This window comes from Pelobates fuscus, chromosome 6 (genome assembly GCF_036172605.1).
Source record: "Pelobates fuscus isolate aPelFus1 chromosome 6, aPelFus1.pri, whole genome shotgun sequence".
NCBI lineage: Eukaryota > Metazoa > Chordata > Amphibia > Anura > Pelobatidae > Pelobates > Pelobates fuscus.
In genome coordinates, this window is record NC_086322.1 from 135,718,982 (window position 1) to 135,746,410 (window position 27,429).

Genomic DNA, 27,429 nt, shown 5'->3' on the forward strand with positions numbered 1-27,429 from the left:
ACCTTAAAACCAAAGGATATTCCTTAACTGACACTTACAGCACTCGTGATATGAAATAGTGATGGCTGGTATTTGTAGTGGTTACAGTGTAAAGAATCTTTGCGTGCCTTCCCATGATTTGAGACAAACCATGAAGAATTTAACAATATCTCCTCACACCTAAAGCCTTACTGCTACACTATGGTGTTAGTGAATGTACACGTTAGTATTATACAACTAGCTTTGGATGGAAATAGAAAGCTGAGTGCATTGCAGATGGATTCAGTACTGCCATCATGGGGTACAGATGATACTTTGTAATGGGATCAAGCATTGGGGCTCACATGGAGTCCTGTAACTCTATACAGTCTAGGAGATATAAATATCTCTCCTAACCAGACCACCATGCAGATTAGAAGTGGGCCTAACCACCTAGTGGGCAGTAATGGCAGAACCTCCTGTTGTATAGTGTTGTATAGCAGTATAGAGAAGATGTGGTGTTATATCACTGCCTCCAAGGCTAGCACTCTAAGGGAGCTCTCACTCTGCACACAGCTCAATCCTCATTAGACTCAGGCAAAGCCACCCTGCTACTTCAAAAAGGCAAGAAAGTGGAGGGTGTATGAAATTAAGCTGTATTTAAACATTGTTATGTTTTTGTGTATGCATGTATGTATGTGGCTGAGTGTACCTGTGGGTATTATGTATCTGTATAGCAGAGTAAACAAAATCAGGATGAGGAGGAGCCTTTTTTATAAGAAATATGTGGCCCTTAGAGAGCGTCTGTTAAAAGGACACTATAGGCACCTAGACCACTTCAGCTCATTGAAATGGTCTGGGTGCTGTGTCCCAGGTTCCTTAATTCTGCAATTGTAATTATTGCAGTTTTGAGATAAACTGCAAAAAACATTTTAAACACCTAAACCACATAAACAAGTGTAACGGATCGCCTGGCACCCCGACTTGGTACCTCCGTTAATGGATGCTCCTAGTGCTTCCTGAGGACTCCAAGCACTCTGGCAGACACCATAATCACCGAATCCGAGAAACCTTTAAATTCTCCCAAGCATATGAATGCAGTAGACCATTGAATAGGAACCATATGAATAGGCTTGTACTCCTAGCAGTCAACTGGAACAGCATGCAATATATCCTTCCCCCCAATAATGAGACGACACATCACTTTGAGGGTAAAACAGGAACTCTGGACTGGCTCATCCAGCCTGGCTTTTATTACACTAATCCACATACAGGCCACACCCAGGGGGAGGCATAAAATAACCAATCACATACATGGTTCAGCCCACACATCCCCTCCCCTCAGATAACATTAAACCCAATTATCCGGTACACTTTTTCAGCCAAGTTCTGGATGTACCCCAAAACCCGGGGGTACACCTTTAAATCCAGCATCGCTGGATAGCCCTTATTCAGGGGGACAACATATCCAAAATTCAAGTAATTCGGATGAATGGTTCGTGAGATATGGGGTTCCAAAGATTTGACCGACCGCATGGGTAAAGTATCCGAAAACAGTTCCATGCATTTTGGCCCTGCGGTCGGTCACAAACAAGGGAATGAAAACAGGCGAATTGCCTGTGTTATAGAGCCTGGAGAGGGTTTGAATGAATTCCCTTGTTTATGGGGTTCTTTCTACCGAACGGCGGGTCATTCGGTAGTTTCCATACGAATTTCTGGAAGTATGGAGGTCTCAGCGGTGTTTGCCTAGTCAAGTGTCCGATTTTAGTTCCAGACACTCGACGGCAAAACACCGCTGTTCGGTAGTTTAAGATGGCCGCCGCCACGTGTTTGTTTCCCGAATGGCGGCCACCCAGAGGACAAAGAATACATTACACTGATTGCCAATTACCCGTTTGCAACATTGTTGCAAACTGTAATTGGAGGCACACTTATTCCTGGGTGGTCTGGTTGTTCGGTAGTTTCACTCAATATAATAAATGGAGTGATTCTACCGAACAATCAGATGAATGCTGCATACATATCCCAGGTTAAACTTAATACACATATAATATTACAGGCAGTACACTAGAATATGTATCACAGTCTTAAAGGGACAGTAGTCCCAAAAGTCCCAATATGTCCATAGATGCTGTTAAAAGGGCCAGTAGCAGCAATATACAGTACAATATGCCCCAAATAACCCAGGGGCCATAGTCAGCAGGTAGGAGGCTAGCAAACAGGCTTCTCCAGGGCCCAGTGGCGAGGTTGGTTTCGCCACAACAAGGAACAAATGATGGGGATTTAGTTACACAGTATATCATTATACATTTATAAGCCTGCCACAACGTCAATATACCCCATTTTTGGCAGGTCCTATCCTAGCAACCTAGCATCAGCAATCTTATAATGTATGCATGTTTAGGTGAGTGCAGCCCTCTTCGGTTTCATATATATATATATATATATATATATATATATATATATATATATATATATATACTCATTGTCCAACAAATAAAATTATTTATTCAGGTTTTGTGAGGGTTTTTTGCATAATTTTCAAGAAATATAATTGTTTTATAAGCTTTGTGGAGAAACTAAATATATCTGTGGGTATCTATGTTTGTGTATAGCAGTGTGTATCTGAGTATGTATGTGTGTAGTATTGTGTAACTATGTTTGTGCCTGTCTCTCTGGCAGTGTGTATGTGTGTATGTATATGAAAGTGTATCTGCGAATGCTTATCTGTGCACATTATGAATTATGTGTTGGGAAGACCCAGCCAGTGTTCCGCAAGAAGACCCTGGGTGAGTAAGACCAAACAAACACTTTCCACCTATCACTATATATTTTTTTAATGCTTCACCATTCACAAAAACTGCTTAGAGTGAATACTGAACATATGGTAATAACGCATTTACCTCTTTGTGCATTATGGGTATTGTAACAGCTGGGGTGTCATAATTTATATACCTTCATTGATATACCTGACCTGTAAAGTACACATCAGAAAATAAAACACTATTATCTGTTAAGTTAACAGTTTATGTGGCTTGCTAAATGGCAACATTTATGATAAGATAATTAAAATAGAAAATATTACTAAGTGTCTATATTTGCCTATTTATATTTTCCTATTTGTGAGACAGGGATCAACTGACCACAAGTCATACGCATAAGTGAATTGTAAAAGAATTTTAAACCTAACTCAAAACAAAAGGTTCAGAATTGAAAGACTTGTCCAATATAGTTACAATTTGACTATTTTTCTCAACATTTTGTCAATTGGTTTTCAATACATTTCATTTCAGTGTACAACCCTTTAGATTTAGGGCATGTTTACTAAAAACTAAAATGTGATTTGAACTGAATACTGAATTGCTAAATGTTAGCTAATAGCCAAAACTGGTATAAAATCCAACTTATCTATAATCACAGCTCAGTTACTTTAGTCTATTTTTTAGATTTTTTTTTTTTTTTTTTTTTTTTTTAGTTCTTCGTAATTGGTTTACCCAGCTTACTGAATACCAATTCCTTCAGTGAAGTCTATGGGAAAATTGCTATTTCAATAAGCACATTAAACCCTTACTCTACTAAATGAATCCAGCCCTTAAAAAATAAACCCCTAACTGAGCAGAGCTCTGACTATCGCTGAATTGGAGAATTTGCTCACTCATCTGAATTTATTTATTCAGGTCTTGAAGCACCGCAATTCAAGGTTTAGAGGTTTTTTTCAATATACAATAAAATATTGTGAATTGAAAACCGAACTGCAAAATGTAGGCAAAACTAGCCGATTAGGTAACACCGTCAAATGAAAGTGAATAACCCAGGAATGTGGTTCATTCACTCAGCTGAGTATTGTGGAAAATTGACAATATAACTGAATTTTAGGCCAAAACAGCAACAACAAAAGAGCAATTTCCACATCCCTATTTGGATCTAAAAGTTGAATTTTCTTGCCAAATCTTCCCCATTCCCAGTTTGCAAATAAATAGGAAGGGGGGGGGGGGAGGTTTGTGTGTGTGTGTATATATATATATATAATATTTATGTTGTTTTTTTTCTAGTAGCAGAAGACATGCCCTTATTATTCTAGGCAGTCTCTGTGTGCTGCTGCAGGGTCGCTAGGGGGAGATATTATCCACCGAGCGGCTAGAGGAGGAGGGAGGGAGAGCAGCTCATCCTTACCCACTCTCCTGCACACTGAGCACTTCTTCTAACCCACATCCTATAACCCTGCTGTGCTTTCCCTTGGCTGTCACTGAGAGCTGGAGGCAGTGTACAGGTTGCACAGGCAGATTTTTTTACAGATAGTGCATACCTGGCTGGGCTACAGGCATTGTTTGCTGCATGCTCACGGATACATTGTTTGCTGCATGCTCTGACAAGCAACTAGCCTCACACCCCCTCTGTTTGCGCGTTCTATTTTTTTAGTTTGACGCTTTGCTGGTTACTTTGTTTCTTAGAACGTTCATGACACCGGACAAGGCAGCAGAATCTCGATTTGCATTGGTTTCAAAGCTTTCCCTGGCGCCTGAGTGGAGGGAGGAAAGTGAAAGTGAAGCCAGAGGAAGATAAAATAAATCTCTCCAGATAATAAGGCAGTAAGGAGGGCTGGGCTGTGACCCTGCTGCGTGTAGAGAGGTGGGGAGGAGGAGGAGAGGGGCTGAGGGTGAAGGAGGAGGGCAGGCACCGCATCCTCCCCAGGCTCAGGTTAGGAGCTGCCCCGCGCCCTTGTTCTCCGGGCTCCCGCCGCCGTCGCCGCCTGTGCTTCTGCCTGTCCCTGCGCTGCTGCGCGGCACCCAGCACCCCGACCCTGCACCACCACAGGAGAAAAGCCAGGGGAGGCGGAGGGATGGCCACCACTACCTGCACTCGCTTCACGGATGAGTACCAGCTGTTCGAGGAGCTCGGAAAGTAAGCAGCCTGTCATTAATTCCTGGCATGTCTCTGTACACTGCATGCAGACTATAAGGGGTGTATTCACTAAATGGCTAGTTTGTGGCGATTTAATATCCCAATGGTAAAATGGAGGCAGACAGAGCTAAGCTGCGACTAGAATTGAGTTGGAGAATATTTTAGTTTTTTTTTTGCCTGAATTCAGCAATTCGGATTGTATTCGCCACAGTTCGGAGTTTAGTGAATAGCCCTGTTTACCTGATCAGCTTTTACTGGGCATGAATATGGAATATGCTTACTGCAGTGAGGCTTTAGAGAGTGACTGGAATCCTGCAGGGAGCATATTTTAAAAAGCTTCCCTACTGAAAGGACCCGGATTGCTACTATAGCCTGTGGCACAATTTGGTTCCTGGTAGTTAATACATTGAAGTCTACTTTTAATAAGCAATTAAACATTAACGTTTACTTAGTGCCTTTCGTGTTGACGCAGGATACAGTAAATTGTCATTTATAGTGATTTTTTCATATAGTGTACAGTTACCTCTGTCATCAAGTAACAATTGTAGTTTATTCACTAAACATCGATTTGAAAACAAAATTGCCACATTTAGACTCAAATATCTGATTTGGAAAATCAGCTTTAATCGTTTTGGCAGTTGTAGCCTACATTTTGCAATTTGACTTTCAATTTCCTACATTTTGGTGTTTTGGTTGGGTTTTTTTTTTTTTAAAGGCAACATTTTGTGGGTTGATCTGTGGCATTGATGTCTTGTCCAATTTTAAAAAAATAAATAAATAAATTTCCACTATAACTTGCCTTGCATCATGGGAAATGAAGTACACAGACAGGTGGGGTGCCAAGACTAGTCATCACTGTTTTAAGAGGAAGGTGAAGATGGCATCAGCCTGATTTTAGATCTGCGCAAGCCTTATTATTAATTAGTTGTGTTTGTTGTGAGTGAATTTATAGATTGGATGGTAAATGCACTGGGTTGATGTGCACCATTTGAATGGGTTAATGAACCCAACCCTGAAAGCCCAACATCCAAATGGACTATAGAAGCAAGAAGACCAGCATAGGACAATCATTAATCATATTTATATAGCCATGTACATACAATCAGTGAGGTGTGCTGTCCTTTATTTGTAATGTTTGCTTCTCTGTGACTTTGGGGAATATGCTGATGATAAGGTGTGTTTGTCTGTTAATCATTTCCCAAATGACTTACTAGCTGGAGTGTGTGCTTTGCAGGGCTCTTGCAAATAGAGATGTTAGTATATTGTACTTAGTTGGAAACTCTTTGCCCTGTATAAAGGCACTGACATCTCCTTTTGGTTTAACCCCTTAAGGACCAAACTTCTGGAATAAAAGGGAATCATGACATGTCACACATGTCATGTGTCCTTAAGGGGTTAAAGTGTGGAGTATTTGGATGATTAAGCCTTACATTTACAGTGCTATGTCTATACAATATTTAAATAACAAATAGCTCATTAGTCATTGCTGATTAAGTGTTGTCAAATTATCTGGGTGGAGATGTCAAACTGGGGGCAGATTTCATTTGTTTTGGAAGGTTGCGCCATGAAAATGGTGAATAAGCTGGCAGTGGTGTAGTGCAACTATAGTGGGTGTGAGCAGCTGGTTTACTGCCCAGGAAGACCTTTCAGGGAGCATTCTAGAGAGGTGGTTGTGAATCAGTCAAGAACTGTATGTTTTATGTCTGAGAGAGCTGAGGAATTTTATCATGTCTTGATGATGGTTAATATCATTACATAGCAAGACCTTGCACATGGTACTGTCACATCAAATATTGACTCTCTGAAAAATCCATGTAGAGTGTGTGTATATATATATATGTGTATATATATATATATATATATATATATATATATATATATATTCACACACATGAGAAAGAGACCATGTTGTATTGTGTAATTGACAGTTTACGGCAAAATAAGTTCTGGTTTAATGGAACTCAATCTCAATAAAGTTGTTTTGTGAGTTGGATTCCCTTTTAAGCATTGTCTTCTTACTTTAAGGTGTTACAATGTTGTAAAATGATTTAACCCCTAAGATGCTCCCAGGGTTTCTGCTTGCATTCTCCTGTCCATCCTCAGCTCAGCTTGTACGTGGCAAGAAGAGAAAGGACAATTGGATAAGTGCACCCAGTGCTATCATAAAACACTGGTTTTGGTTAGAATAACCCTTGCTGTGCTGCTCTGTGCTACTCCTACCCCCTCCCCTCCCCTTCCAAATACAAATTTGCACAGGATTCACATAAACCATCCTTAACACATATATTCCAGGCTGGCTAGTTATGCAGCCGAGGGTGGCGTTACATCTACGGCAGCAGAGGGGTTAAACTCTGTATGTGCAATGTTTGATATGTGCATGGTGCTTGGCGTAACCCTTGAAAGTAGGACTATATCAAGGGACACAGGCCCTCATAACAGCTTCATTAAAGTCTGTTTTTAATTAAATCTGTCAGGCCCTGACCTGACCCTCCATGCCCCTGTTGCATTCTCCTTACAGAGGTCAAACCCTGTGCTACTCCTGTAGCCTTCACTGATTAGGATTGCTTGGGGATTTCCTCCATGATGCCGACACACAGGCTTAATTGCCAGCATGCCGGCAGCAGTTACTCCATTCCTATACTACCTAGTCAGTGTTACCATAGCAACCAAAGCATATGCACTGTGGTTGCTGTGGGTGGAGAGCTGAAGGACCACCTGTGAAAGGTCCCTTCTACTCTCCCAGTCAATCAATTCTTCAGCATAGAATTTATGCCAAAGAGTTGAATGAAAGATGGGAGAAAAAAAAAAATGTTTTTAAATAGGTTTTTCTTCCAATCTATACATTTGCTAGAAAAACTGCTCCATGATGCGGACTGCATCTCTATGGGGAAAGTTCAGCGCCTATATGCAGATCATGCAGAAGCTGAACGTCAGTGCTGCACAGACCCAGGGAGCACCTCAAGTGGCTGTCTGAGTGATTGTCACTGGAGGTGTCCCAACGCAGCAATGTAAACACTACCCTTTCTCTGATTTTTTTTAAATTAAAAAGCCTGCAGGGGTAGGCTATACACATCAGAACTACTACAATAAGCTGCAGTTGTTCTGGTAACTACAGTACCCCTTTAATTTTAAATATGGAAATGTGACGCTGTCTTTTTTTTTTTTTTGTCTCGTCTGGCATATCTGATTGCAGGTATGTAATCCATTTATTATGTGTTGGTTGGTGTTCTGGAATATGTATTATCAAAAGTAGCCTCATTCATGTACATTATGAATTTGTGTGTGTGTATGTGTGAATATACATGCACATCATTCTAGCCTTGTGCCAGGAAATAGCCATTGATGTGCACATCGTTATCAGCACTGACAGTGTATGCATGCAGTATGAATAGCTAACAGATGGATGCAAAGTCATTTCATGGATATGAGCTCCCAGCATAAAAAAGCAAACATTTCCTGCCGAGGGATTCCCTACCCTGCAGATCTTCTTGCATTATGAACAGAGGCTGAAATAAATGTCACAGCCGAAAAGAGCTCAAGTGCTAGAAATTGAAGGTTTGTGAGGAAAAAAATTCTATTATGCTACCTAATACACAGCTAAATAATGTGGATGTGGGTAGCCAGCGGCAGGTTTTAAAGTAATCTGAAATTGTAGATATGTGTTCGCTATTCAGAATTCTTCCAGGTATCTCTGGAAAAGAGTACTTAATGATGGTTGACGATGATTCACTCTTTCAGGAATGTGGCTCAGCACAAATATGCTGAATCTATTCCCTTCTTTTTAGAACAGATGATCTTGGTTATAGCTTATGATGTTAAAATATTTACGGTAATGTGCAGGAATTCCCATGGTTGTGCAACCCACTTGGGTGAACACCAGGTTCATGTTTAACTGCTGGAAACTCAAGTCTGTAGCCTATTAACATACAGATTTCAGAATGTGGATGTTTATTTATTTATTTAAATTTATTTTTAAATATCTATGTGGTTTTGTCCACCAGGGGAAAATAGACTAATCCCAACAAAACAGAGCAAGACTGTATTCAAGGTATTTGTTAATATGAACAGAGCATGAAGGAATAAGACAATGATTAAACTTGGCACAACCAGAATTTGTGTCTTTGGAAAAGCAAATTCTTGCACCAAATTGATGTCAGAATTTGTCAGGCTCTTCTCCAAATAAATAGGATTGGTATGCTTTCACACTCAAAAGCAACTCAAAATGTGCAAAATGGTGCTACTACAAAATTCTGAAAGCATCAAGTGACTTCTGAGGAATATCCAGGGCAGGTTGAGTCCAAAAACACCAAGTGTGGAAAGAAAAATATATATTCTCCCTGTTGCAGCATGTGACATGCAAATTACAAGCCATGCAGAGCTAAACAGAAAGGTGTCCATAGGTTTGTTCATGACACAGGTCATTACTAACCATAAGCACATGTGGACACTGAATCCCTGAACTATGGCTGTGTGCATGAATGAATCAATCTGAAGACATTTTAGAGAGAGGTTGGCAGCCATAATCTTTGCTTGCTGTTTGATGTTACATAGACCCACCTACCACAAAAGGGGCAACTGTTGGCACAAACAAAAAATAACTCAAAATATGAAGGGAAAAAAAAAGAATCAATACCAGTAATACCAGGAACTACCAGTATACCCATAAGAGCCACCATGGAAAAGAGAACACAGATGAAAAACATCCAGTTATCAAGTGTCAGACAGCACTAGGACTGTATGGCTTGACCCTAATAAAGATATTAGAGTGGAAAGAAAATACTCTGTTTACATATAGTGAACCTAGTGTAATATTTGGATACAAAGTAAACTGGCTGTTCTAAAAAGAAAGAGGTTGTAGCCATCTAAATTAAAACTAAAATAACGAATATACAAAGTAGCAAGCCCACCCACCACCTTGAGAGCAATTCAGTTCATAAACCATTACTAATGAAAAGCCTAGTTCACTACTCCTAGAGAGAGGGGGATTGGTGGTCAAATGACACACTAGAGACTGTTCCTATTAATTTGAGTTTTTTTTTTTTTTTAAATGTAATCCAGTCTACTTGGTGCAGCTGCTACTTTTCCAATCAAGTAATCAGTTTGATAACATTTGCTCAGTCCAATTCTTCTGCTATTAAAGTTCTGGGGACAGAAGACACATGCACAGCCATCTACCAATCCAACCAGAGCGAAGCATTATTCACATCCAAAATACAAAAATTGATACCGCACTCAACATGAAGAAAATATATAAAGATTAATTAGCAGAACATTGCCCTATATCTGAATAGAACTCCAATTATTCACATCTGGCATTGTCAAGCTGTGTGTGATGCCACTGAACACCTTCCATTCTTAAAGACCTCTGTGAATAAGTACCTCTACTGGCTGCCACTATAGGCATAGTTTTTAATGTAATCATTGTCGTTTCTCAGAATGGCGGTGTTTTACAACGTCCCCAAAAAAGCGTATTACTGTCCCTTTAACAGAATGGCTATGAGTACCTTATTAAAGGTAATGTCAAACATGTTAAAGGATGATTGCAATTACGTTTCTAGATGTCCTTTATTAATAATTTATTACTTGAAAGATACTAAATGGTGTTGTTTTTAAATTATGTACCGTTATATCTATTGTATTTGAGAACATTTCACATTATCTGACTGGGCAGCCATGGGCGTCCGCAGGAATTTTAATGACAAATTGTAATGACATCTATGCTTGGCCCCTTTTTGACAGTATCATGAAGGGGAGGAGCATAGTGATTATCACATAAAGCCAGGGTGAATAGCGGTTTCACAACTATGGTGTCAGTAATACATGTTTGTATTCCTGACACTATAGTGTTCCTTTAAGCAAATTAAAGGGACATTTGGGTCACCATAAGAACTTCATCTAAATGAAATGCTATGATGCCAGGAAGCCCCTGTGTGCTCTTTCCTTTAAGGGGTTAAACCGCTCTCAAATGGTTTGACCCCATAGGCTTCCTCCAGCTCCAGGTCCCTCAGTGGTATTCGGCATCTGAAACGGAGTGTCAGGAAGTGCAGATTGATGTCAGGCATGGGTGCCACTGATTGGCAAGAGTTGACAGTTGACGCTCTAAGCCAATCGCTAGTTCCCGGTTCATAATTATTTTTAACTTTTTTATGAATGGGGAGCTACTGATTGGCTTAGATTGCCAGCTGACCGCTCTAGCCAATCAGCAACACCCCTACCCAGCGATACTCTGTGCTTCCTGACACTCAGTAAATAAAAGTGAACACATTAACACTGATATTTTTTTTTACCTGGGGAGATGAGAAGGTCCAGAGTTTCCTGCCAGGCCCAGGTACCAAAGCCTTATGATGTGGTGTCGAGAATAAAGTGGAGGGTTCACTTCATTTGTCCTTCCTGCTCCAATCTCCTTTTCTTCTCCTTCATTTGGCAGTCTTCTTTTTCTTCTGACACTGTCTTCTATATTTGGCTCCTTTACCTTTCTGCTTATTTTGCGCCCTTCTGCTCCTTTCTCATTCTGATTCCTTTCTGCTCCTTGCAGACCCTTTCTGCTCCTTCTCCTACTTTAGCTTTGTGCTCCTTGCTGTCCCTTTCTGCTCCTTCTTCAACTTTACCTTTGTGCTCCTTTCTGATTATTTCTGCTCCTTTACCTTTGTGCTACTTCTGTCCCTTTCTGCTCCTTGCAGACCCGTCCTGCCCCTTGCTGCCCCTGCCCCTTGCTGCCCCTGCCCCTTGCTGCCCCTGCCCCTTGCTGCCCCTGCCCCTTGCTGCCCCTGCCCCTTGATGCCCCTGCCCCTTGCTGACTCTTCATTTAGCCCCTCCTCCACCATGTCTCACTTGCCTAATCTATAGGCTGCCCCCCATGCCTCACTTGCCTAATCTATAGGCTGCCCCCATGCCTCACTTGCCTAATCTTTAGGCTGCCCCCCCATGCCTCACTTGCCTAATCTTTAGGCTGCCCCCCCATGCCTCACTTGCCTAATCTTTAGGCTGGCCCCCATGCCTCACTTGCCTAATCTTTAGGCTGGCCCCCATGCCTCACTCCCCTAATCTATAGGCTGCCCCCCCATGCCTTACTCCCCTAATCTATAGGCTGCCCCCCATGCCTTACTCCCCTAATCTATAGGCTGCCCCCCATGCCTTACTCCCCTAATATATAGGCTGCCCCCCATGCCTTACTCCCCTAATATATAGGCTGCCCCCATGCCTTACTCCCCTAATATATAAGCTGCCCCCCCATGCCTTACTCCCCTAATATATAGGCTGTCCCCACATGCCTAAACCCTCTAATATATAGGCTGCCCCCCATGCCTTACTCCCCTAATATATAGGCTGCCCCCCATGCCTTACTCCCCTAATATATAGGCTGCCCCCCCATGCCTTACTCCCCTAATATATAGGCTGCCCCCCATCCCTCACTCCCCTAATATATAGGCTGCCCCCCATCCCTCACTCCCCTAATATATAGGCTGCCCCCCATCCCTCACTCCCCTAATATATAGGCTGCCCCCCATCCCTCACTCCCCTAATATATAGGCTGCCCCCCATCCCTCACTCCCCTCATATATAGGCTGCCCCCCATGCCTTACTCCCCTAATATATAGGCTGCCCCCCATGCCTTACTCCCCTAATATATAGGCTGCCCCCCATGCCTTACACCCCTAATATATAGGCTGCCCCCCATCCCTCACTCCCCTAATATATAGGCTGCCCCCCATCCCTCACTCCCCTAATATATAGGCTGCCCCCCATCCCTCACTCCCCTAATATATAGGCTGCCCCCCATGCCTTACTCCCCTAATATATAGGCTGCCCCCCCATGCCTTACTCCCCTAATATATAGGCTGCCCCCCATGCCTTACTCCCCTAATATATAGGCTTCCCCCCCATCCCTCACTCCCCTAATATATAGGCTGCCCCCCATGCCTTAACTCCCCTAATCTATAGGCTGCCCCCATCCCTCACTGCCCTAATCTATAGGCTGCCCCCATCCCTCACTGCCCTAATCTATAGGCTGCCCCCATCCCTCACTGCCCTAATCTATAGGCTGCCCCCATCCCTCTCTCCCCTAATCTATAGGCTATTTTAAACCCCCCCACCCCATCCCTCACTTACCTGATCTGTAGGCTGTCTCTGGCTGCATGTGTTGCTCCCCTGCGGTTTCAATCAGCAGAGAGAAGCAGGGATAGATGCAGCTTCCTGTCCCTGTCTCTCTCTCTCCCTGTCCCCCCCAACGGACACCCATGTGGGCAGCCATGGTTGGTCATACTCTGTTATACTGCTGCTCAACTTAACTGCAAAGTAACTGAAGGGAATTTAACGTGTCTCCCCTAGTTTGTTTTTGCTCAACCTAACTTGCCTGCTGCTACAGATTCACATAGAACAATGGCACCAGCAGGAAATTAAGGTGAAGCAGCAGTTGGTCAGATAACAGTAGATTCTTACCCAATATGGCTGCACTGCCAGATTAAAAAGTGAAAATTGCTCAATAAAAGGAGGAAGAGTTTAAGGTAAATATTTCACTACCACTTTCCCTCTGGTCACTACAATACAGGTCGACATCACATTGAGGGATGTTTTCAAATCATACAAAAGACCACAGAAGTAATAGTGCCTCTCCTGCCACAGTGGTTATGGTGCCAGAAGTGCCCTGGCCCAATCACAATGTAATTTGCGGAAATTATAGGTTTCTCCTACTGAGCAAAGAAGGGTCACACTCATTTGCTAAAAGCATCAACTGAGCTCGCTTAGCCACTGAGTCTGATCCTATATCATCTGTGATAAGCTAAATAGAGAGATTGTTTCTGCAGAAGAACTGTTCTAAATTACACTGGGCTGGTACTATAACCACTACAGCAGCCCATAGTGGTTGTGATCCTTTAAGGGAGAGACTAGACAATGAAAGGTCCTCTGTTTTAGTTTGACATGTAATTAAGCTTTGTAAGTTATTGAAATGTAGTTATATTTCAAAGCAATTTGCTCATGTCTAATGGTGGCTTAGAGGCAATCCCTTTCAAGAGTCATAAGGTCAAAGATGTCTAAGAAATATAAATGTACTGAAAGTGCTTGTATGCAGACTTTACCTTTACATATTTATTGTATTTAGGATTCATAATAGGGATTTTTACACATAAACCCCAGATCTAAAACTTTCGCATGATTATTTACTAAAATCATAATGAACTCCAGATTAGAAAAATGTGATTAAAACAATAAAAAGTTTGGTGATTTTTATTGAGTAGGCATTCCTTACAATCCAATTGTAAGGATTCACTCTCTGTTAATTTGGCATGCTTAAGTAGGAGGCACATTTGCAAAGTAAATTTACCTGTTTTTGTACCTATATAAATCAATTCCCCAGTGTTAATTCAAGGAAAGTAGTTGACACAGTCAAATGCAAATATATGTATGTGTTCACAGGAATTCAGAGAAAGAAATTTGGAACTTTTTGTGCCAACGGGTGTACAGATGATCCTCACTTACCGACTGGGTTTCGTTCCTGCAACTCGGTCGTAAAACAAATTGGTCGGTAAATGAGGATGTGCTAGAGAGCAGGTCTATGTTTGGGGCACAAAGCACAGGGAATCCCTGGAATCAGTGTTCGAATATAGAATTCAAATATAAATCAGCTCTCTAAGGGGGGGAATCCCTAAAATCCCCACGCTGGAAAGCTGGGCTTAAGTCCGAGCAGTCATTTTACAAGTAAGTCGCTAAGTGAAGACTAGCTGTAAGTATTGATATAGGCACTTCTCTATATATCAATATATGTATTTAATTTATATAGGCAAGTGTCAATAATTTTTAGTAAATGATAGTCCCATGCATAATTGACCAAACTATCAGATTACCATTGTTCAATTGCATATTTTACTTGTTTGGTTTCAGATTTCAAGGGGCGCAACCCAGTGTGTATTTACATCTGTTCAGAAGCTGTGTAGATGGGTTTGATAATCAGCCCATGTGACCTTTACAAGCAAATTCCATTATTCTTAGAAAATTATTAAGGCTAAAATCTATAGCCGCAAAGAATGGAAGACTGGCACTCTCATGAGTTAGTGAGTGATATATAAAAAATAAAAATAAAAAAAATGTATTTTTACTTTTAATTTTCATTCGTAAAACCTCCATAGCTTTTCAGTGAATTCAAGTGCCTCTGAACCATTCAAGATGTTCTGCTGTCCCAGGTTCGATCATTGATGTCTTGCATCATCATTAGAGACCGTCCTGCTGTGCAAACTGCTCTCAGAGCTCTTCCCTGAGGCTGGGGCCCCTAACTTCAATGGTAGTGCAAAGCAGAGATATACATGTCCAGGCCTGCCAAAGATTAGTAGGAGTTACACTCTCAGGCAGCAGCTGTTATTTGCAGCTGCTATCATTGCTATCATTTTAATTGAGCCTTCTTCTGATAATGATATGGAGTAGAAGAGCTGAGGAGACAAAAACAGTGCAATCCTGTCTTCTCAGCTCCACTTAAATTATCGGAAAAAGGATAAATTAATGGTGGCCATTAACAGCTGCGGCCCTGGTATGTAAATGTGTAACTCCCAATATCCTCAAGCAGACTGGGACATATTTGTGCAGCTGACCTGATATTGATGGAAACTTGCCGAACCCTAATCTGCAAACTAAAACTTAGGTAATATAAAATACATATAACACTTTCCAATAAACCATTTTAGATTTATTTATTGTTTGTAAAGGAGTTGTATAATTATTCCTGAAGTCTAATAACTTTACATGCATAATAAATATCAAATAATGTATAACATTATGCAAACAGTAATTTGAATACCGGTACTCCTATCCCAATCAGCATACTGTATTTATTTGCTTGCTACACAATTCACCTCATATTGCACAAATAACACCTGCAATGCTTGCGATGAACATTTTCATATTTCTGGTTTTTTTTTTCTGTCCATGCCATTTTAGATATTTAACATTTAATATTTAGATATATAACTTTCTAGTTAGCCCTCTTTTCCTTTTACCTTTCCTTGGATATTAACCCCTTAAAGACCAAACTTCTGGAATAAAAGGGAATCATGACATGTCACACATGTCATGTGTCCTTAAGGGGTTAAAGGGACTCTCCAGTGCCTTTTGGATGCTGTCCAGTGCCAGATTTGGATGCTGTCTAATCTGTAGACAGTTCACTATATTGCGGCAGGAGATTGTATTTTTGAAGTCTGAGATTTGTAAATTATCTGGTAAACAAACTCAAGCTGGAACTGCTGCAAAGCCACTGTTATGGAGTGTTATGGAGACCAGCACTGAGGCTTGTGGTGTTGTGGAGACAGGCTCAGGCTTGGAGACTATGGTGAGGCCTAATAAGAAAGCAGTTGTTGTTGGTGGGATTCTATCATAAGAGGTGTGCAGGTGATCTTGTGAGATGTCTTCCCAGAGCTACTGCTACAGAGACAGGAGACGTATTTGTAATATTGTTAAGTGAGCAAAGCAGGAAGGGGAATTGGATGTACTTGTCCATCTAGGGACAATGACTTGGCTTGCAATGAGGTTTCAGAAGTAAAGGAAGTTTTGAGTGTTTTTGCAACGTCCGGTTGCTTCCACGCTGTCATTCTCTGAAGTTCTGCCTTGCATAACACTCAGAATCACAGGCGAATGCATATTAGGGACTTTAACTTGTAGCTTGGTGAATGGTGTGGGGAGCAAGCATTTGGCTTTTGTTTCTCATGGTAGCTCTGTTTGGAATGGAAAAAAACTGTACAAAAAAGATGGTTTGCATCTTTCTCAAAAGAGAACAAATATTCTCAGTGAGCAGTTCAGAGGTTTTGCTAGGATGTATTTAAACTAGGAGGGAGGGGGGGCAAAAGGGTGATAAAACATCAATTTAATTGCCCCCCACCCCCAGAACAAGGACAGAAGGTGCCTGTAGCAAGTGTGTTTAAAATGTGATAAGCTTAGAGTCATGTCTTCAAATGCTCGAAGTTTAGGGAATAAGATCCATGGCCTTGTGGTAATAATGGCAACTGATAATGTAGATTTAGTCACTGTTACTGAGACATGGTATAATGAGAAAAATGACTGGGACATAGCAATACCAGGGTACTCTTTTTATATAGAAAAGACAAGTAAAGCAAGAAAGGGGGAGGGGTGGCCCTGTATGTGAAGGATAGCCTAAAATTTAGTGAGGCAAACATAGAGTCCGTTTGGGTTACGTTAGAATTTGGTAATCACACAGTAACTCGTGTAGGTGTGATTTATAGGCCCCCAGGACAAATTGAAGAGTTAGATAATCTACTAGTTGAAGAAATAGCTAAAATGACAATGAAGGGGGAAGTTATCATCATGGGTGACTTTAATCTTCCTGATGTGAATTGGACAACCAAAATAGCTGCTTGTGCCAGGAGCGCACATATTCTAAACTCCCTACTGGGATTGTCTCTAAAACAAGTCGTTGAGGAGCCAACTCGTAAAGAGGCCATACTAGATTTAGTGTTAACAAATGGAGATTTGGTATCAGATATTACTGTAGGTGAACGTTTAGGATCCAGTGATCATCAGTCAGTGTGGTTTAATATACAAACAGTGACTGAGTCACACAACACAAAAAAAACAAAAGTTTTAGACTTTAGAAAAACAGACTTTTCTAAAATTAGAATATGTGTAAAGGAGTCATTATCAGACTGGAGCAATTTAAATGCAGTCCAATAGAAATGGGATTATTTAAAAGTTGCACTACTGAAGGCAACAGAGAATTGCATTAGGCTTGTCTGTAAAAACAAAAAATTCAAGAAACCTCTATGGTACTTCACAGATGTGGACAAAATAGTAAAAAAAAGAGAAGAAAAAAAAGTTAGTGGGAAGACAGAATGATCTATAAGATTAGGCAGAAAGAGGCTAAGCAAGTTATAAGAGCTTCCAAATCACACACAGAAGAGAAAATAGCACAGTCAGTAAAAAATGTTTAGATACATAAATGAGAAAAGGAAAGTAAAACAAAGATTACTTAGATTAAAAGCAAAAGGAAGGAATGTAGAAGAGGATAAAGGTCAAGCTGACTGCCTCAATGAATATTTTTGTTCAGTATTTAAAGATGAAAATGAAGGAAAGGGGCCTCAGTTAGGAAAAAGGACAAATGAGTAATTTGTTATATGTGAGTTTACAGAGGAAGAGTTTATATTTTAACTGTTAAAAGTAAAGACAAATAAGTCAATGAGACCCTATGGAATACACCCAATGTTATTAAAGGAGCTTAGTGGTGTATTAGCAAAACCATTAACAGATTTATTTAACCAATCATTGTGAACAGGAGTAGTCCCAGAAGATTGGAAGTTGGTGAATGTTGTGCACATTCACAAGAAAGGTAGGAAGGAGTCGGGCAACTATAGGCCAGTAAGCCTTACTTCTTTAGTGGGGAAAGTAATGGAAACCATGTTAAAGGTTAGGATTGTTGAACATCTAAAAGCACATGGATTTAAAGATCAGAGACAACAGGGGTTTACTTCAGGGAGATCATGCCAAACTAATCTTATTGATTGTTTTGATTGGGTAACTAATAGATCAGGGTGGTGCAGTATACATGGCTTACCTAGATTTCAGTAAGGCTTTTGACACAGTTGCACGTAGAAGGCTTATAAATAAACTGCAATCTTTAAGTTTGGTTTCCAATATTATTGAATGGGTAAGGCAGTGGCTAAGTGACAGGCAACAGAGGGTTGTAGTCAATGGAGTATATTTGAAGCATGGGCTTGTCACCAGTGGGGTACCTCAGGGATCTGTACTTGGACCCATTCTCTTTAATATTTTTATTAGGGATATTGAAGAAGGTCTTGATGGTAAGGTTTTTGCTGATGATACTAAGATATGTAATAGGGTTGATGTTCCAGAAGGGATAAGCCAAATGGCAAATGATATAGGTAATCTAGAAAAATGGTCAGAGTTGTGGCAACTGACATTTAATGTGGATAAGTGCAAGATAATGCAATCTTTGCATAATCTTTGACGTAAAAACCCAAGGGCAGAGTACAGAATATTTGATAGAGTCCTAACCTCAACATCTGAGGAAAGGGATTTAGGGGTGATTATTTCTGATGACTTAAAGGTAGGCAGACAATGTAATAGAGCAGCAGGAAATGCCAGCAGAATGCTTGGTTGTATAGGGAGAGCTTTTACAGTAAAAAGAGGGAAGTGCTCATGCCATTGTACAGAACACCGGTGAGACCTCACTTGGAGTATTGTACACAGTACTGGAGACCATATCTCCAGAAGGATATTGATACTTTAGAGAGAGTTCAGAGAAGGGCTACTAAACTGGTTCATAGATTTCAGGATAAAACTTACAAGGAAAGGTTAAAGGATTTTAACATGTATAGCTTGGAGGAAAGATGAGACGGGGGGATATGATGGAAACATTTAAACACATATAGGGAATCAACGCAGCAAAGGAGGAGACTATATTTAAAAGTAGAAAAACTACCACAACAAGAGGACATAGTTTTAAATTAGAGGGGCAAAGGTTTAAAAATATCAGGAAGTATTACTTTACTGAGAGGGTAGTGGATGCATGGAATAGCCTTCCAGCTGAAGTGGTAGAGGTTAACACAGTGAAGGAGTTTAAGCATGCGTGGGATAGGCATAAGGCTATCCTAGCTATAAGATAAGGCCAGGTACTAAAGAAAGTATTTAGAAAATTGAGCAAACTAGATGGGCTGAATGGTTCTAATCTGCCGTCTCATTCTATGTTTCTATATTGTTGCTTGAAAAATACAGCCTTGTGCTACATAACTAATCCCTGATGAGCAATATTTGGACTATAATGTATATTAAATAGATTTTTCCTTCAATAGCTATTTTTTTTTTAATGATACATTTATTTAAAAGCAATACAATTTACAAAAATATACACTCCCTCCCTCCCCCCCCCCCCCCCCCCCATCAATATTTATGTACCTTGCTTTCCACCCTTGCTGTACCATCAGGGATTATCGCTACCCTCCCTGCTTAAACAAGGTTAGGGTTAAAACATGGCACAAGTACATTCATAGCCATCAGACCACACACTCTGCATACTACACACAACAAGCACACCCATGTGGGGGAGAACTGAGGGAGAGACTGTGGGGTTTGGAGGTTGAGACACTATACCCAGGATTCTAGATAGGGACCTCAATTTTTGTGATTTAAATTATTTTTTGGGTCAGGGCAAATAGCCTGTCATGAGGGATAAGTACATTAGGCTGTTGCTTTAGTGCTTTGGAGATTTAAAAAAAAAAAGTAAAAATTGTACACCCTGGTAGTTCTGTGTATTTTTGCTTTTGTTTTCATGCTGTTGTAATGGCAAGGACTGACCTCCTATATCTCTGCAACCTACATCAGTATAACCTGTTCATTGTGGGGAACATGTTATAGAGATTTGTGCTTTCCTACAGTCCCTGTTGTTGCTAGTGATGCCCAGAATGTGGAATATGCGTAAATTGCTGCAGGTTGAGATGAGTGATGACAAACACTTCCACAGCGTGCATACTCCTAGCCTAGCAGCCTGGTTATCCCACGGGTTATGGAGCTCTCCCACGGGTTCAGTTCAAGTCTGGAGAGCATTGAGATTGCAGGCCACACAACCTCACACTGTATTGGGATAGCAAAGGCCCCATACAATTTCCTGTCTGCTGCCTTACTCCTGCAGTACTTTGTCAACAAATGTCCAAAGCACTTCACACTGCATTTATTCAACAGAAGAATGAATCTGGGTCTATACCCCACAACCATCTATCCTGCTGGTTTAGTGGCTGCTCGCTCTCACCTGATTGTTAATTTATTCTGTCAAATGTTATGATATTTATGTCAAATAATGTTAGTTTTTTTTGTATAGTAATTGCTTGTTTTTTATTTATTTATCTATGTGAGTGTTACATTCAAAAATCAAATAATATAATTCTACAGTGGATTGGTTATGTGTGGATACAGTGCAAAGAAATGTCAAAAAAAACCAGATAAATAAACTTTCATGATGCACAAACAGTCTGGCATACATAGCTCCATGCAGGATATAAAATACAGCTCGTTTCATTGACATTATTATTTCTCTGTTTAGAACCCTCAAGAGGCCTGTTCAATTTACATACTGACTCTTGTCAATTGATTTACAGGGGAGCCTTCTCTGTGGTGAGAAGATGCATGAAGATTACATCAGGACAAGAGTATGCTGCCAAAATTATTAACACCAAAAAGCTCTCTGCCAGAGGTAAACCTTAAAATGCATTATATATGTAGTATTGTCTTTTTTTTTTCTATTTATTATGAAAGTGTGTGTGTGTGTGTGTGTGTGTGTGTGTGTATATATATATGTATATATGTGTATATGTGTATATGTATGTATATATACACTATATATATATATATATATATATATATATATATATATATATAGTGTGTATATACATCCAATTTTCGTTTCTTTTTCATGGAATTATGGATTCTTTTCTGTAATATATAAATTATATATTTGGGTATAATTTATTTTATTTCCGTAAATCAAGTAATCTTGTTCTCCATCGTAGCGTAACATTTTTGAAATTCCTTGACTGGAATTCAGTAATTGCACGGTGAGAAGAGGCTGTTTTTTGCTATGTAACCAATAAGCATGATGTGTTGTAGCAAGAAGATTCATGGTAGAGCGATATTGCTGGAGGCTCGTTAATGAGCAGTAGCCTGCCTGAGAGCTATCCTGCAACATGGGAGTAAAATGCTCCTGCAGCTTGTTGTGAATAAAATAGGTCAGAGCTTAATTGAATCATATTTCCCTTCATTATTTACAATGAACTTGCTTCAGCAGAGCCTGTTGTATTTTTAACTGTGCAGCTCCATAGAATGCACTGAATGAAGAACCGGCAGCATGTTTAGTACGTCCAAGGCAGAAAACAAGGAGACATTTTCTTTAGGCAGCTTAATATCACGTGGTGACATTGCTTTGCTTGTTTGCCCCCCACCCCCTTAAACATTAATCAAACAAAGGATAACACTAGTTTGCCTGCTAGAAACATGTTTAAAAATACACCAAGTAATCACGTGGTACCTTAGCTGAAGTGTTCATTTGTAGAGCTGGATGTCCTAAAAATGTCCATCTTGCCTGGCTGAAAATAGGTTGCAGTAAGCAAACAAAACAATGACAAACTCTTCTCACACATTATTTTTTAACCTGTGAAATGTACCTTATAAACCATTCTACAGAAACTACTCTTTCCCTTGCCATCATTTGTGTTTTGTTTTTGTTTTTGTATGCCAACTTTCCCTCATAGTTGATATAACAGACACCGGTTAGCAGTAAGGCTCAACATATTTTAGGATTTATTGAACACACCTCAAATAAACACAAGAAATAACAGTCTACAGCCTCAGGGATAATATCAAGTAAACACCTTATGCAAGATGTGGTATTGGAAATACCAAGTTAAAAGTTATGCGGTCAAAGCTAGTATTTTAAGTGGGCTAAGACAGAAGAGTAAATATTCAACAAATGTCTCTCCATCTGATCAAGTATTCTAAAACAATAGGGATTTTTTTTTTGGATCAAGTTTGTTGAGAATATCAATTCGTTATTTGTAATGTTATAAAGCTGTTGTTTATTGGAGGTGTAAAGGGTATATTGCTCCGTAGAACAATGGTAACGTAACACCTGGAAAATATCGGTTACGATCCCACCTTACTAGTAAGTGTCATTGGGCAAAACACCTAATGATCTATATCCTCCCACCTCAAATCCAAATAGATTGTACGTTTGTTTGAGCAGGACTTTCAAATATCCCCATGCTATAATTGATAAGCTCAGTGGAAGATGCTGGAACTATATGAGTGATAATTAATATATGGTTGCCAGATTTAAAAAAAAATAAATGTTTAGTGAATTTATCATTATTGGTACAAACTTCCAGTAAAAGAAAACAAGGGTCGGAGGGTTAGAATGAATCCAGCTTTGTAGAATTAATTTCCTAGCTACAGCTGCCATAATAAATATTAATCTAATCATGATGGTATATTAAAGTAGGAAAAAAACAACAATATTGGTAATTCAGGATATATAATCAAGGAGATGCGTAAGGTGTGGGTAACATATGTTTTGGATATCCCTCCAAAACCTTTGAGTGTTCCTAAACGGAGAGTCGGAGACAACGGTACAGATCTGCAAACTCCAGCTCACACTTCTCACAAATGAACAAAGATCTTCTTTTTAAACAATGTTATAAATCTAAAACTAATCCTTGTAATAAATCTGATTCTCTTGGTATGTGGAGGCTGGTAGCAGTTCATGAATAGAGAGAGAACCTGAGTTTAGAGTTCAGGGCAATGGGTAATCCATTTTATAGGACCAGTGATTTGAGGCTTCATGTGTGAGTAAAGTGCACTCAAGTATTGAATGGTTTGTTGTAAGAAAATAGTGTGCCCTCATTTCAAGAATTACCTCATTCTGAATCAGTGAGGTGTGATCCAGTGGAGTAAGAAAAGCAAACTATGAATTGGAGACAGGGGTAAAAATGTATTATGAGTTGAAGATATTTATTTCTGAGATCCAGAAATGTAAGTAATGCTTCAGTGAATAGGTCTAGGCAGTTGTTAATACAATGAATCATCCCCCCTTACCACTGCAGGTATGAGTATTCTGCTTGTCCCTCTTGAAATAGAGAATTATTCAAGAAGGGCATAAATCGTGAAAATTGTCATTGGAGACCAATGCGTAGTCTGACCAGTTTCTATTTTTTAATTGGTGCATAATGGAGGGGATTGGTTTTGATGTGCAGTGAATGATCTAAGGTGGATGAAGTAATTGAGCAGTTTATGAAAATTTTTAAGAATCATGTCCTTCTCTTGAAATCCAGTCCACAGCATGAGCCACTAAACTATAGTCCATGAGACTGGAAAGTTTGAGACCTAAATTGGATATGCATTGCTGTAATTTATTTCAATACAACCAGAAAGGAAGAATATTAGTTTATCGGAATGAGACCGATTGGTCCTCCGTTTAAAGTCTGTATGTATGATGGTGATGTTTTCATGGGGTTCTAGAGACATCATAACAATAAGAAATCAAAGTCCCAAACAATGATTACAGGGTTATTCACTAAAGTGAGAATTGTTGAGAATTCAAAGTCCAAATATTAGGTCAAAATAGCTGAACTGAAAAAAAACTAAATCTAAAATGCTTCCAGTTTGGAATCTTAGGTCATACATTTGTAAATATTTTGTCAGTATTTTCTTCATAATCCATGACAATAATTTCCCTGTTTAATACACTGACCATATTTTAGATTATATGAGATTTGAAAGTTAGTGTTAGTTTTAGGATTATGGCAAAGATTAAAACTAAGATTTCTGTGAATTGGTAAATGTTTTATATTGGATGGGGTGCCAGAAATGACCAGTTTCCACTTATTCCTCTTCCTGTGGAATGCAATGTGAGGACCTGACACAGATACTGTTTTGGTCCCTTTCCTTGGTCTTAGTCCAGGGTGTGTGTGTGTGTGTATGTATATATATATATATATGTGTGTGTGTGTGTATATTTTTTTTTATTTTAATTGCTTGAAATTAATGTGTCACAGTGCCTGGGCCCCTACCCCTAAGTACACTAGTTCTCTACACTCACTTAGAATTATTACTAATGTACTAAAGGTAAAACCGTGTGGCATGTTCTGGTAAATGCATTCTTTGTTACATTCTACTGGACTGGGTGTTTGACAAACCAGTAATAGAGGGACTTCTGTCAGTTAACAAAATCCTTCCAAACGCACCAAACTTAAACTCCATACAGTCTCTTGAAACTTTTATACAATAAATCAATGACCGTAGTACTTACTGTCTCATTAACCACTGTAACTTAGTTACATAGCTGAAAAGAGACTTGTGTCCATCAAGTTCAGCCTTCCTCACATATGTTGTTGCTGTTGATCCAAAAGAAGGCAAAAAACTTAGTCTGAAGCGCTTCCAATTTTGCCACAAACTAGGAAAAAATTCCTTCTTGACCCCAAAATAGCAGTCAGATGTCTCCTTGGATCAAGCAGCTATTACCCCACTTATTAGAAATTATATTCCTGTATGTTATGTTTTTGCAAGTACCGTATATACTCGAGTATAAGCCGAGTTTTTCAGCACATTTTTTGTGCTGAAAAACCCCAACTCTGCTTATACTCGAGTCAATTGTCTGTATTATGGCAATTTGCATTGCCATAATACAGACAGGGGCTGTGGGGGCTGCAGAGAGATGTAACTTACCTTTCCTGCAGCTCCTGTCAGCTCTCTCCTCCTCCGCCGGTCCGTTCAGCTCTTCTGTCAGCTCACAGTGTAAATCTCGCGAGAGCCGCGGCTCTCGCGAGATTTACACTGGGAGCTGACCGAGGTGCTGAACGGACCGGCGGAGGAGGAGAGAGCTGACAGGAGCTGCAGGAAAGGTAAGTAACATCTCTCTGCAGCCCCCACAGCCCCCTCCTACACAGTGCCCATCCACTGAACCACCAGGGAGGGAGAGCCCCCCTCCCTGGCCAGCTAGCAAGCAGGGAGGGGGGACGAAAAAAATGTGTATATATATTAATAATAATAATAATAAAAATAAAAATAAAAAAATAATAAAATAAAAATAATAATAAAATAAAAAATAATAATAATAAAAAAATGTAATGAAGCAAAAAAAATATTAAAATAATTAAAAAATAAAAATGCCCACCCCCCACCAAGGCTCTGCATCACACTCTGCATTACACACACACTGCATTCATACACACACACACACTGCATTCATACACACACACACACTGCATTCATACACACACACACACTGCATTCATACACACACACACTGCATTCATACACACACACACACTGCATTCATGCACACACACTGCATTCATGCACACACACTGCATTCATGCACACACACTGCATTCATGCACACACACTGCATTCATGCACACACACTGCATTCATGCACACACACTGCACTCATGCACACACACTGCACTCATGCACACACACTGCACTCATGCACACACACTGCACTCATGCACACACACAGCACTCATGCACACACACAGCATTCTCATACACACACACTGCATTCATACACACACTGCATTCATACACACACTGCATTCATACACACACTGCATTCATACACACACTGCATTCATACACACACTGCATTCATACACACACTGCATTCATCCACACACACACTGCATTCATCCACACACACACTGCATTCATCCACACACACACTGCATTCATCCACACACACACTGCATTCATCCACACACACACTGCATTCATCCACACACACACTGCATTCATCCACACACACACTGCACTCATACACACACACTGCACTCATACACACACACTGCACTCATACACACCATTCTCATACACACACACACACTGCACTCATACACACAGCATTCTCATACACACACACTGCATTCATATACACTCTGCATTCTCATACACACACTGCATTCATTATATACACACACTAAATAAATATTCAATTAATATAATTTTTTAAGGATCTAATTTTATTTAGAAATTTACCAGCAGCTGCTGCATTTCCCACCCTAGTCTTATACTCGAGTCAATAAGTTTTCCCAGTTTTTTGGGGAAAAATTAGGGGCCTCGGCTTATATTCGGGTCGGCTTATACTCGAGTATATACGGTATTTATCCAATTGCAGTTTAAACATCTGTAGTGACTCTGACAAAACCACCTCTTCAGGCAGAGAATCCCATATCCGTATTGCTCTTACTGTAAAAAAAACCTTTTCTTTGCCTTAGATAAAATCTCCTTTCTTCCAGCCTAAATGTGTGACCTTGTGTCCTATGTATAGCCCTGTTTATGAATAGATTTCCAGATAAAGGTTTGTACTGGCCCCGAATATATTTGTATAAAGTTATCATATCCCCTCTCAGGCGCCGTTTTTTCCAAACTAAACAGATTTAATTATTTTAACCTTTCTTCATAACTAAAATGCTCCATTCCTTTTATCAATTTTGTAGCTCGTCTCTGGACTTTTTCTAGTGCTATGGTATCTTTCTTTAGAACAGGCGCACAAAATTGCACAGCATATTCAAGGTGTAGTCTTACCAGCGTTTTATAAAGAGGCAAAATTATATTTTCATCCCGAGAATTTATGCCCCTATTTATACTTGACAAAACCTTACTGGCCTTAGCAACTGCAGATTGACATTGCATATTGCTGCCTAATTTGTTGTCTATAACAATTCCCAAATCCTTCTCGGGTGTGGTTATCCATAATTCACTACCATTTAGTGTGTAAGTTGCTTGTGCATTCTTAACCCCAAAGTGCATAACTTTGCATTCATCTATGTTAAATTTAATCTGCCATTTTAGTGCCCAGGCCCCTAATCTATCCAAATCCCTCTGCAACAAAGCAATATCCTGCTCACATTTTATTACTTTACAAAGTTTTGTCATCTGCAAACACTGATACATGGCTTTCAATGCCTGTTTCAAGATTATTTATAAATATGTTAAATAGAAGTGGTCCCAAAACAGAACCCTGAGGGACACCACTTACCACTTTAGTCCAGCCTGAAAATTTACCATTAATTA

At 39.9% G+C, this 27,429-nt stretch overlaps 1 protein-coding gene across 11 annotated transcripts in view; it reads left to right on the top strand.

Annotated features, from left to right (window-relative positions):
- The first annotated feature begins 4,119 nt into the window (after positions 1-4,119).
- CAMK2D (calcium/calmodulin dependent protein kinase II delta) overlaps positions 4,120-27,429 on the top strand; it is a 253,131-nt gene continuing 229,821 nt past the window's right edge. For 6 of the 11 annotated variants that reach the window (XM_063458273.1, XM_063458276.1, XM_063458275.1 and 3 more), the window contains exons 1-2: positions 4,121-4,860; positions 20,964-21,058. In XM_063458273.1, the coding sequence (XP_063314343.1) occupies positions 4,799-4,860; positions 20,964-21,058 (157 nt within the window). In that variant the 5' untranslated portion in view covers positions 4,121-4,798. Of the gene's footprint in view, positions 4,861-20,963; positions 21,059-27,429 lie in introns of all 11 variants that reach the window. The other 5 variants (XM_063458274.1, XM_063458277.1, XM_063458280.1 and 2 more) reach the window with 2 other exon arrangements.